This window comes from Pieris napi, chromosome 12 (assembly GCF_905475465.1).
Source record: "Pieris napi chromosome 12, ilPieNapi1.2, whole genome shotgun sequence".
Lineage (NCBI taxonomy): Eukaryota > Metazoa > Arthropoda > Insecta > Lepidoptera > Pieridae > Pieris > Pieris napi.
Window position 1 is genome coordinate 2,671,817 of NC_062245.1, and position 14,097 is coordinate 2,685,913.

General features: G+C 33.1%; 1 protein-coding gene across 2 annotated transcripts in view; it reads left to right on the top strand.

Annotated features, from left to right (window-relative positions):
- Nucleotides 1–8,949, top strand: part of LOC125054697 — a 57,522-nt gene extending 48,573 nt beyond the window's left edge. The window contains exons 17-25 of one of the 2 annotated variants that reach the window (XM_047656722.1): nt 335–468; nt 1,099–1,253; nt 2,746–2,946; nt 3,549–3,693; nt 4,238–4,439; nt 4,650–4,785; nt 5,051–5,177; nt 5,498–5,606; nt 7,478–8,949. In XM_047656722.1, the coding sequence (XP_047512678.1) occupies nt 335–468; nt 1,099–1,253; nt 2,746–2,946; nt 3,549–3,693; nt 4,238–4,439; nt 4,650–4,785; nt 5,051–5,177; nt 5,498–5,606; nt 7,478–7,976 (1,708 nt within the window). In that variant the 3' untranslated portion in view covers nt 7,977–8,949. Of the gene's footprint in view, nt 1–334; nt 469–1,098; nt 1,254–2,745; nt 2,947–3,548; nt 3,694–4,237; nt 4,440–4,649; nt 4,786–5,050; nt 5,178–5,497; nt 5,607–7,477 lie in introns of those variants that run through there. The other variant, XM_047656723.1, reaches the window with a different exon arrangement.
- Nucleotides 8,950–14,097: the final 5,148 nt, after the last annotated feature.

Below are 14,097 nucleotides of genomic sequence, written 5' to 3' on the forward strand. Positions count from 1 at the left end.
CATGGGCACTCACATTGCCAGAAGGCTCGCAATCGTTGCCGGCCATCACAATTATTATTTCGGTACAAATCTTAATTTACCTTCGGATTTAATAAATTTATGTAAACGATGATTGGGGTGGAACGGGCATGGGGTATTTATATTAGATTCTTTTTCCGTTAATAAATTAAGTCCGAATTACTGTAATTGATAAATGTGGCATTATAGAAACATTTTGTAATCCATACTTTTAACTGTAATTTGTTCTGAAAATCAAGTTAATACTTAACGTTATATTGTTTAGATCACTTACAGTTAGCACTGGTTTTTAATAAAAAAATTTTTTTGCAATTAGGGCTGGTCGGGAAGTGGAATACCGAATGTCATCTGCGCAGACGCAGCTCTCGGCCAATGGAGATAACATCGATCCTACAATGCAGCACACTGTGACGCTCTTATTTGTACACAGTAAGAATTATAGTTCTATAGGTAAATATCAAATAGTTTCATTATTAGCCATTTCCATATTTCAAACAATTATTTCTTTTATAAATTAATATTAAAATGTACTAGAGTAAGAACAATCGCATCGAAATTCTAAATAAAATATTAAATAATTACGTAAATGGACATTAAATTTACATTAGTTTAAAAGTGTCAGTCGGTTCATTCAAGCATGATTGTATGAATTTATAAACTATCAAATATTGAGGTTTCATTTGATATTTGAAAATGTTTTTTTGCAAAATCATAATAAACTAGCGCAATACCACAATGTATATCCGTGTACATTACAAAACAATTTTGATGATTTTTGAAGATTCAACAGCATCTTTCAGTGGTCCATACCCGTGATCTTAGGGTATGATTATCTAGTGTTCATCCCATGGTCGCGTTACTGATTCTAAATTCTAGGCTAGGCCTTAAAAAATTACATACTAGCTATGTGAGAAGCGTTGATATTTATTCTTTAGGGACTGACATAATTACTGAAACTGTTGTAAGAAATATAGGCTAGTAACGGGGTTTACTAAACGTTAAAAAATATAAAGGAATAGTGCAAGAATTTTATAAACCGCATTATGGGTCATAAAAATATTCTTGGACTTCGTTTTATAGCGTCAAAGCTATCATGTGCGTTGCGCACGCGCAATGAAGCAGGCTCGTGGATTCGCAATGCGTGTGAAGTGCGGGTACCTGAGCCCACGCATGTATCGTGTCGGTGTCGCGGCCTTGGAACGTATGCATTGTTCACTGTTGCAAGATCAACGCTGGTAAGTATATTTATTATTGCTCTTGAATAGTGTAAGATACGTGAGTCTGGAAGGACAAAATTTACTGGGCTAGATGATAGTAGCGGTTTTGATATGAAGGCTATTTGAAGTAAATCTTTTATCACATATTTCTTAGGCGTTTGATGTTATCTAATAAGCAGGCGGCTCACTAAGATGAATCGTGGAAGTCACCTGTTACGGGTGTTCTATGTGTTCTATGGTAATTATACAACTGCGCAACCACTATCTGGAACCAACTGGCCACTGAAGCATTTCCGAAGCATTTCGACTTAGAGTTTTTCAAGAAAAGAGTTTTCCAATTCTTCAATCAATCCAACCTTCCAACCAATTATTCAAAGTTGGAAATTCGATTTCCAAAGGCCGGCAGGTTCTAGCACTGTGAGTGTCCATGTTCGGCGGTATCACTTTACATCAGATGAGCCTCCTGCCCGTTTGCCTCCTGTAACATAAAAAAGAGAAAAAAAAACAATAGTAAAAGTTCTTTATTTAAATTTTAGCGCGATTGATAATTATGAAGCTACATTTGTTATTAGTTAGTTGATAATTAAGATATATAGAAATTAAAAACATTTATATTTCTAGATTAAATTAAGCGCTCATTATAAATGTGATAGCAAAACAGTTAGGTATTTTAATAAAGACTTGGTGCTAGGAACTTTAAATATTCTTTCAAAAAATCTCTGCGATTTTTCTTTTTATGTTCTTTACTTATGAACTTTCCTAGATGTTCTGAACTTTGGATTACTTCTTATTGGCTCACCGATTTGCTGATTCAATTTCTACTTTCTAAAGAGTTCAAGTTAAATTCTAGATCAGATTACGGTTTTGCGAAAGTTTGTGCCATAATGGGTTAACAGGGTTCACGCTAAGGTCTTTTTGCTTTAACCTACTAAATTTTTATGTTGTTTATGTGTTTTTTATATTTATATAATGGAAAATAATATCGTATAAATTTGTAAATCTAATGACATTGTTTTGGGGGATAGGAAACGTTCTGTGTTGTTAAGATAGGTAACATTTATTAATAATACAAAACGATATAGATTGTGTATCGGAAAAATTTCCATACAACATTCCTAATCCATAGTAGTTATTTTATTATTATTATTATCATTAGTACTGGTGATAATAATAATAATAATAATATAAAAATGCAATGTGGGAATGTATGTTCCTATCTCATACTTGATAGTTAATTCTATAACAAATTGTTTTTTTTTTCAATTACAATTTCGATTGTTTTTAACAATCTGTCAATAGAATGAACAAATATTTTAGGAAATAAATAATGGTTAATGATTTTTTTTTTATAAGAACAGTTGCTAAAAAAATTATTTTTACAAAACTTTAACTTCGAGTCACGTCATCTATGACATCTGTCAGATATACCATCATGACTAGCGTTATGACTCACATAATAAACGTTAGTTTTCATCAAATACTATGACATAAACACCTCAAATCAATTTAGACAGATACAGAAAAGGACCTACGCGGAGTGGTGAAGATTACTGTGGGTTTGGGAGGAGCTCTCTGTCTTACTGCAGCGGCTTTGCAATTGATTGCGCTTGCGCCGGCGCGTAAAGCTCATTTGCCTACATTACTAAAGGCAGCCACTGCTGGTACGCACTCAGCTGCTCTGTTTACGTTGTTGGAGTGTGAAGATGGGCAGGTAAAATACATCTCACATAAATACTAGATTCTTGTCTAAAAAGAGGCATAACCAATGAAAATAATATAGACACAGATATGTATTTTTTTATTTATTAGGAGAAGGGGTTATGAGGCTTAATATACATACATTTTTTAGGTATATGTTGTAGTTAGGTTTTTTATTATTATTTATTACTTAAGATGTCATGTGGAACATGGTGTAATGGTTGCAGCTCCTTACAAACGTTGTGTAAAACAAAAAACTTTCGATTAAAAAGAGTGGCGGAGAGTTTATTGCCAGTTCTTCTCTTCCTTGAGAACTGACAGTAAATGTAAAATTAGAAGCATTTAATGTATATTTCTTTTTTGACGTTCATTAGTGTACATTGTGTTACCTATATGAATAAATGATTTCTGACTTTGACTTTGAGTCATGTTTGAATTAAGGCTTTAGGTGTATCAAAGTAATTACAGCGACTATGACTTTGCGAGTATCAGAAACAAATATTCTTAAGTCACTTGAATTTTATTACATTTTCTTGTTAAATAGTACGAATAAATCTTAAATATCTATGCATAGTCTATTGAATTGGCTTTCAAATGTTACCTCATTTATCACAGGAGGAAGCATGTCCTGGGGCGTTAGGGTGGGTATGTGCAGCTTGTTGGTGCGCTGGTTGCGGCGCGTTATGCGCTCAGCCGCTTCTCTTGCAAGCGGAGTTGGGCGCTAGAGCGCAGCGTGCGCCCTCTGTAGGTCTATTAGCAGGTAAATAATAATCAGAGGAACAAACTTGAATGTAAAACTGACTATACTGTAAAATACTCAAGTTGTGAAAGAAATTCCACCCGTATCACCTCGACGTGCGCCGTTCCACAACTGAGCGATTTTCAAGTCAGTTTTTGCCACGCACCACCACTTTGTGGAACCAGCTGCCCACTGAAGTATTTCCGAACCAATTCGACTTAGGGACCTTCAAAAAAAAAGCGTACCAATTGTTAAAAGGCCGGCAACGCACTCGCGAACCCTCTGGCATTGAGAGTGTCAATGGGCGGCGGTATCACTTAACATCAGGTGAGCCTCCACGTTTGCCCCTGTTCTATAAAAAAAAAAACTAAAGTTATGATTTTATGCGTATTTTTATTGACTTTTGTCAGAAGTCGTCCTGGCCAGTTAAAATCAGAGTATAGTATTCCCCTGCTACTTCCTTTGGTGTCTGTGTAAATCAGAGCGGCTGTCATATATTATCTATAGAAAAATTAACTCGTATTTTAAATATATAAACAGGATCTAATATACCAAAACTGAATAGGTGTGTGCATCCTATCATGGCTGACTGCTCGACTATGGGGCGGCGCCCCACTGCAGCTGGGATCCGCCGCCCAATTAGTTTGTACCGCTGGATGTGCTCTTCTCACACTATTATGCCTGGCTCTCACCTTGTGTGCTGCATTACGACTTAGGATCATTAAACATAAAGTTCCAGCTGAACGACGCTCGTATTTTAAAGACAGGTATGAGTTGGGTAGCAAATTTCAGTTACGTTACGTACGTTAGCTAAACGTAGGTATATTATTAACAAAGTAGATGATAAGTTTTCTTTGTCTATCAATCAGAAACTCAGATTAATTCGTCGGTAATCGATCCCAGAATTTAAAAATAATGTGTTTTGTTATGTTTAATAAGTTTCTACTGATTTATTACATATAAAGTATATTCCATAGGACTCGTGCGATTCGTCATACTCTGATATTGTTAGTAACGACATCCGCAGTACAAGTGGCGGGAGTTGCATATGCGCAACCAACAGATCGTAATGTCGCGCACGTCGCAACTTTTGCATCAGCCGCTCTTGCAAATGTAAGTTTATATTTTAAGGGTCAAAGGTCAATTTAAAAACTGGTTTCTTATATTATCTTCCCATCTAATCACTTACTTTAAAGAATTTATCCAATTTGCCTATTTATTTTTTCCTTTGTCAAATTAGAAGACAATATACTTTTACGTCTTCGTACTAAACATTTAAAGAACACTTTTTAAACAGGCTAATTGCGTCGGTCTCACAACCACGATTGTATATATTAAATAAGAATGCTTATTTAAAATAACGTAACATTGTATATAGGGCCTAGCGATATTCCTTTGCTATGTGTTATGCGATGAGGAGTGCATACGAATGGCGCGACGTGCGACGTCATTACCTGCTGGCAATAGTTGCCAACATCAACGTGCACCTGACACTTCACTTAGCTGTAAGTATTAATTTAAAGTATATTATATAATGACGTGTCAAAATTGTTTTAATGTTAAAGGTCTTTCGAAATTTTTTTGTAGTACAAATTTTGAAAAAGGATTTAAATACAGCTCTTGATTTTCTGACTCTCAGATTTCCGCACATGATTCAATTATTTTCAATGAATATATATAATATATATATATACACGATTTTAGAACTAAGAATTGTACTATTTTTGGGTAAAGAGTTTTAAATAATATCACAAAAGTGTCTGCCACAATTGAAGGGACCACACACCAAAATCTCTTAATTGCAATTAGAATGTCTTTGTATTAGTGTATATCAAGCAGAGTGGTGAAGTGGAAAGCTGCGCGGGCGCTGAAGCAAGTTCGTCTTCACCGATTGCTACATATCCTCATGTGCTTGACAGCCCAAGTATATACAGGTAATACAGTACAATAAACTTAAGTATATTTAAGCTATTTAGATAGATTGAGCGTTGTGAAGTTCTTCTGGTCCGTACTATGGCCTTGATTTGAGAACTGGCAGTTTTTATTGACTCAGTCTACAAGACTACTAGGTACTACTAAAGTAAACTAAACTAAATCGTATAATTAATTAAATAAATAAAGGGTTTTTAGTTTATCCTACCAAACCGTTTTTGTTGTTATTCTATTACCCTATAATTAGACACCTAATTTAAAGGCATTTTCAAGCTAAGAATAAGAAAAACATTTCAAATAACTTACAAAAAATAAAAACTACACCTTTAAAATAATACATAAAGAAAACATACACTCGTTATAAAAATATCCAAAATTTTATACACAAGAAACAATTTATAACTCAAAAACGTCCAATACACAACACCGTCCGTATCTATCTGTTTCCACTACCCTTTACCTATTATAAAGTTTAGATTGTGTTACTAATATGAATCAATATTTTCAGTAGGCTTTTTGCTTAATGTAAGTGTTAGATATAAAAGGAGTCAATTGACCTGCGGGGCCATAAACAATACTGCCTCTTAACAGCTTAAAGCTGTTGACCTGTCTTCTATAGTCTATAGATGAGAGTCGTTTACAAGTATAGTTTTTAAGTAGCGTTTTTGTTCCAGAAGTGTACTGGAGTAAGTGCTTTTAAAAAACTAAATGTAATGCAACATTGTCAACAAGTACGAGTAATCGTAAAGAATTGATTTTAAAGGATTCACAATTATGCTATTCACAGTTTTTTCTCGGTCTAGGTCTAGTTCTTCGTATTGGATTCGACCGGAAGTTGACAGCTACGGATAGTATGAATGCACACGTTGGTTCTCATTTAATAATACTTCACCAGACCCAGATCAGCTCGAACCGTGACCGGCATTAAAGTGTATTCAGCTTAAGTATACTCAAGGATGAAGAGGATACCTCCGACTAATATAAAATAGTATTTAACTAAAGGTTCCATTATTGAATGATTTATGAAAAGGGACGTGAAAAGTCATGTTTTACTTTCGATTGGATCTATTTTCATGTTTAAAAAATATCGGTTTTAGAGTACGATGATCTATTTCGTTTGTCACGCAATTTTCAAATTTGTAAGACGTATGGTTGCGCAATTTTTTTTAGATAACTTTGATTTAAAAGATCTCCTAATCTCCTAAAAGTGTTCCCGTAGTTTTTGAGGTATTCACGTATTTCTAAAGAAAGTAGGTTGATTGTCGACATGTATTTGGATTTGGTTTAATTTTTCTCTATTCTTTTTTAATATTTTGTAAATATTATTATACTAATATAAAATTATCTTCAATTGTACGAATGAAACTGCAAATAAAAGCAACTTCTTTTATAGCTATTATAAGTAGTTTTGTAGAAAACTAATTATATTTTGCGCTCTCCAATAAACTCTTTTGAAGGAAATTGGAAAATGTTTATTGTTGCTACCTTGCTATTACGATATTATTACTAAACAAAGCATTATATTTTCAAGTAATATCCATTTAAAATTCAATAGTAGTACAATCTTGTCTGTTACTTTGATTTTGATCCCATTCTCAACATCCCAAAGGGGGTTCAAAAGCACAGGCGCTAATTAAATATTTAAGTTGGCGGCTAGAACATAGTACCGGTGACCCCAGAGTCACATTATTACTGTAGGTTAAGAATATTGTAAATACTCTCAATATAAGAATCTTACAAAATATTTAAATTTAATTAAAAAATAATACCGTTTTATATAATTGTTATGGACTATATGGAGCCATGGCTTTTCACTAAGGAATTGTATCTGAAGTTTGAAGTGTTGCTTATATTTATCGTATTCTTTTAACAGAAGACGCTCCAATCCTGACATCCGAGCAGATATCGTACGGTGCGTCGAATATAGAGACCACAGCGTACGATACGACAACAGTGTCACGCGAGTGTGCGATTTAATACCACACCCTGCCCCCCATGTAGCCCGAGTGTGCGTGGAAATGGGGGCAACTACCCCCATTTTAACGTGCTCAGTTGACTTCGAGCCATACACAAAACGTTTCGACACCCCAGAAGAAACTTGTAACATCTGCGTACAATCCAACCCCGATATATCCAAAATTCCCTTTAAAAGTTGCCTGAAAAAGTCAAAGGATTTAGCATCATCACTATCCCTCCCCTCAATTGAAGCAAAAAGTGAAAATTTTAAGACTAATATCGAACAAGTGAATCGCGAGTGGAATAAAGCGTACGATTCTAGTGAGACAAAAGAAGTGATAAATAAAATAACGAACGATCTTGACTTTTTATTGAATAGGACTCTGAAGAGAAAAGATTCGACAGAACCAACTTGAATAAAAGTGTAAATAGCTTAATTATTTTAGGATATATCGAATTTTAACTAGAATAATAGAATTTCACAATAATATATTGATTAATAAAATATGTTTAATTTATGTGCTTTTCTTAAGTCCATAAAATTGACAGATCTCTATTTTTTTGTTGAACAGCGTCGTTCATTAAGAGTTGACGGTAACTTAAGCCAATTAGTAAAGATATTCATTCCCCATACAACTAAATGAAAGCTTAAAAATGTTTTTTACTGCTGCTTCCGTCGTTACCTGTTCGGGAATTAAATTTCAAAGCTAACATAGCTTTAAATTCGGTATTGGAATGTTTTGAGATCTATAATTATTGAGATAATGACGATTGAGAGTAGCTGTGAATAACATTATTATGTTAATATGATTTTTGTTATGTTTGGATATAAATATTTTTTTTACTGTATGACTTAAAAAATGATGAGATATTATTGTGGTTTTTAAAGTCTAACATTTGTTTGCACACGACATAGAACTATTTTAAGTTACTTAATATTCATTATAATTCCTTAAGAAAATAATATTTGAGAGCAACCTAAAAATGTGTATATTCGTTCGAATCAAATATTTAATAGGATTTAGGCTTCCAGAGTTAAGTTAGACTGTTACATTTCTCATTGTAATATTTTTACTATATCATCCTCAAGCGTATAAAAATAAAATAAATAAATGAGTTTTAAAGGCCTCGCCATTGCCTCCACCCAATTACTCCAGCATATGCAGAGAGATGGAGCTATTAAGTATGATTGTATAATCATAGTAAATTACGATACATATTGTTGGAGGCACGGCAGTGCCGATATTACCCTAGCTTGTTTATCTATTCTTAAATTTATAAGCGATCTCGACATATTTCTGTACAGATAAAACCTATAATTGTTAAGGAAATTATTGTATTTTATAAATATGAGATTTAAGTATTATTACAAATATACATTTAAAAGTACGTTCGTTTCATTTGTTACTTGTTTCGTTAAAGTAACCCAGATCTTTTTCTCACATAAATTTGGTTAAATATTGATCAATCCCGCTCATACGATAGGTAAAGAAGAACATCGTTAGGAAACCTTGCTTGCCTATAACGGAAATAGATAAAAAAACAGATGCAGTCCTACTATATATTACAATTACATAATATAGTAAAACCACTTCAGTGGTAAAATATAGTTAAAAAAAAGTCTAGTCTACCAATATATAATGTATGGTAAAAATTCTCGTTAGTCTACAACAAAACAATAATAGTAGGTACCTACCATTTCATTGCATCTATTTGGTAAGTAAAAAAGCTATCGTACTGATAGTAACGGCTTTTGATCTGTCATTTGTCGTCCGTAGGCGGGTATTCGATCAAACTTTTTCACGTTACAGCGAAACGAAGCGCCTAATGTATTTTTTATTACGATCTTTTTCGCTTCTCTCATACATGTTATAACCATAGATAAGATATTTATTTTTGACAGATTATTATGGTGTTATGACATCATTTACTTATCACAATTTAAACGATTAGGCCTGCTGTGACGGAGACACGCTGTTTTGGGTCTTAGACGAGCAGGCCTCACGATGTTTTCCTTCATAGAAAATTTTAATGATTGTACGACTAGGCTTCTATTAACTGCTCTCTAAGTATTCAGTTTTTAAACATTTTTTAAAGACAATTCACACCAATTGAACTAGTCCCATGCTAAGCTGGTGAAGCTTGTGTTATGGGTACTAGGCAACGGATATACATGCATATTATAGATATATAGACATATAAATACATATTTAAACACCCAAGACCTAAGCACAACACCAAATGCTCATCACATCGATGTTCGTCTCAGCCGGGGCTCGAACCCGGGACCCATGGATTCGCAGTCAGGGGTACTAACCACTAGACCAATGAGTCGTCAAACTGATGCCTTTATAATATTTTCGAATAAAAAGCTCACTTACAGCACAATATTTAATTTTTGCGAAACAGTAGCTGCCAAACATTGCCAGTCGCCTTCATATTGTCTCTGAGAATTGAGTGGCGTGCACTATAAGAGGGAACTAGAGCTGAGAAGGTGCAGATAGTGGATGAGATTATATCTTTAATTTTATCTTTTACCTAAACTCTACTGTATCGCATTATTAATAATACAACTGCGAGTGCGAGTTATAAGAGCAATCTCAATTAATCAATAAATTCCATTCAAAGAGCACAGAAGCAATTACTTTGCGTATTTTAATAATTTACAAATATATTCTAAGCTTTAATGTTTCCTTAACAATTGGACTCAAAGTTAATATCAAGCATAAGAAGGCAAAAGCCGTTTGCTACAATATTTTTAGAAACAAAATATATACTTTTTAATATATCAATTTATGACTGCCATAATAAAAAGGTTTATTTTATTAGGCCCGTACTCATTATCTCGGAACACACGGTGCCCTAATATACACCTCGTTGATATTTATGTAATAAGGCCGTAATTATAATTACAAGGATACAGGGCCACCCATTATGGATGGGTAGGATAAATATTATCCAACTTTATTACGAGGATAATTTTTCATTTTATTAATATTGAAGACCAGAATAATTATTAAAATACATCTGACAATTTACTGGACAAAATTATATGAATCGTTTGGAACAAATACTCTAGAAGTTCGTAATTTAAAAGTGTATAGAATTTAGTGTCTCAGGAAAAAAAGTTGATTGTGTGTAAACGTCCTGTCGTTTTGGGAGATAAATCTGCCTATATAAACAATAAACTACAAGCTCCCACCTTTTCAGAATGCCAAATCATAAAATGACTGCTTCACGACTGATTTGAGAGCGACCGCCGATGCGAAAACCGCTGTGTGAGTTCGAAAAGTGAGTTACAGAATCGCAGGGCAGATGTTGAAACATGGCAAGAGATAATGTAAAACGAAATAAACGATTTCTTTGTTTGGTAAAACGAAACGATGGATCTGTTGCGTAAATGTAGATTTAAGATGCTGTTGTATAATTAAACGAAAAGTTTTGTCGTTTGTTTTGCATTATCTGTCTTACCAGCTCAATTTTTATAGAAGTACATATAGTAATAAGTTATTACATGACCATGGAAACAAGTCTTTCAGTCGGTATAATAGAGTAAACATTCGACTGTACTAAAATAAAAAAACTAGAGAGGTGTCAAGGGACACCCGGACGGAACGAAGTTCCTTTCGATTAATTTATATTTTAAATGGTATCATAACAGTAACTATGATAGATTTTCTCGACACCAATATTATATTATATTTCATCGTCTATTAAAGTTTTAAGAGACCAGGAATCTAGAAGAGGAAGAAGTATGACGCTGGGATAGCACAAGGACATCATACTTCTTCCTCCAAATAGTAAAATAACCTAAATATAAAATTAAGTGGTACAATTAATAAGCATATTTCGTATTCGTGGTTCAGATATTTTAATTCAGTCTCATCTGGTTCATCTCCTTGTATAAGGTGTTCTCGTTGTTATATTAGTTCACTAAGTTTTGAATTCGCAGAATTACAATGAATATTTTTTAAAGGTATTGCATTTTGCAAGGAAACTAGGGACCCCGAATTTATTGTACAGGGATTCTGGTGTACGTTTACTACGACTAATTTAGTTAAGAGATTCCAAAAATTATTTTAATTTCTTGTCCCTACGAAAAGAAAAAAAAAAGCCAACATCACGAGGTGTTTCCAGGCGGTCACCCATCCAAGTACTGACCTCGCCCGGCGTTGCTTAACTTTGGTGATCGGACGAGAACCGATGCAATAGCAAATAGCAAAAAATTGTCGTGACAACTTTTCGTAAGAATTTTTTCCGTCTAGCCCCCTTTCACAACGCGCGATAAGGAACTTCGTTCCAAAAAAATTTTGTAATAATAATTACATATCTCTCAATAACTTTAAATGTCTAAACTCTACACACATAGGCTTTCTACAATCTACGATTGAAATTTTTTTTAAATATTAAACTCAAATTTTCAAAATCTTTAAACTCATCGTTCAAACTTGCCAGATCCCCATGATAAAGCGGAATTAGCAGCTTGATAATAATATGAAGTGCCACTTAGTTGTATGTACAATTAGTTTTTCTGTAGCCAGTGATGGCGTTTCTCTTACTCACAGAGCTATCAATCAATCAATTAAGTATGTTATGTTTGCCTGTGCTTTCCTGTTTTGTGTGTTCCTAGACGTAAGCTTTTATTGTAATGTCCGTTGGCAAACCTTTTTAAATAATTAAATTCTGTTGAAAATTGTTCATTTATTTTCTTTGTATATAACTCAGTTGTGTTCTGTTTGAATTTGGCGAACACACTAATTATCCAGACTAAAACTTAGATTAAGTTATTACTTCTCGGTTGTTGACACGGCAAATAACAAAACTTTTGTCTACTGCTGTTTATTGTCTTACAATATTTTCCTTTGAAACAGAGCCACATTAGAAAATAAACCGCCAAATAAACAATAAAAAGGAATGTCATTTCGTTAACCTGTTTATCCTTTGTTTCACGTTTGCGCCTCGTTAACGTCAAAACTGACATTTCTGTGATATCAAAGTAGAGAATTATCACCGAATTAGGGTTTATCTGACATTTCATGGATATTTCTAGGCCTTTTTTATTATGTTTTATTACATAAACTTTTCCATGTATGGATGCTTTGTGTTTATTCATTATTATATTTTTGTGTGTATTCATTATTATAAGAACTGGTTAACGTGCCATTGCATTGCCAATTTCTTGATTGTTCTTCGAGATAATAATTTTATTAAGTTAAAGTAAAGACAAAAGTTTTAATGAATATATATTTAATAATAGACTGCTGAAGAGTTTGTTTCTTTGGTCTGCTAAGCATAGAAACTATCGGTTCGAATTTTAATAAATTTGGGCAATATTCAAATACCTAATTTACTCATAAAAGTGAAACCGCGGGACATACAAAGTCTTAATAATAAAATCAAATAACTAATTGAAGATGTTTACTATATATACATATATCTAATTAATCAGTTAATCATTCTTTTCATTGGTGCTTAAAAGAAAGTTATTTTATTAAATTAGACTTCAAAAATAATTGTTTTATCTGTTTTTGTTCATTGATAAGAGATTTGTTATCCGGCTTTGAGCTTAATACCCTTGTGAATCCTAGTTCGGATAAGGTACATTAAACCTCGCCTTTGTGTTTAAAATAACGAACAGGCTTTGTTATAGAATATTATAATTATAATAATTAGGATTTGTAACAATTAGAGATAATTATTAGGTACCTTATTATCTTTAAAATAATGTTAATTTTGTATTTTGTTTAGGGGAGCACTGCATTTTTAGAGTCAAACTATGTATATATTGACTAAAAACTAGTAATAATATTAAAATATCTTAATTCTTCTCAACTAATAAAAGTGTTTGCTCTTAAAATTAATGTTATTGTTTTGATAGTTTAAATGTGACCTAACATGACACGCTATGACTTCAATTTTTCTGTTTTATAATTGATTTTGGTTTGAAATCAAGATACATATAGATAACTTTTAGGTCTAACAGTGTGATAAAAGAGATATTATGTACATTCACACAGCTCCCTTTGATCCACTTTGGCATTCTTTTACAACATTAAGATACTAGAAAAAGTGTTTACTGTTTTGTCTACTTATATAATATTGAGGAAAGATTCAAGATGTATGCTAACGAATATACTTAAACGATTGAAAAAATCTTTTACTAAATATAAAAAAAATATAGTCGTGCAAAGCCCAAACCGGCGGCCATTGTGTTCGTTCATTACATTAATCTAGACAAGATCGCGTGTACTGTCTAGAGTAAAATAAATTAACAGCGTGAACCATTGTAGCGTTCCCTAAGAAGAGTTTGCATAATCATCTCGTATCGCTACTCAGGGTACATTAAGTGCAGTGCAAATTTGCTGGCGTGCTTGAGATTACTTACCCAAGGCACCCAGGGCTAGCGGTGGGGAAATAAATTATGTCTAACAATAACCGTTAACTTGCGGTAGTTTCCCTTATATGTATATGGTTTATCATCTCTCAGACGCTTATTATTATATATTATTTAATTATTCTTGAAGCCCTATAATAATT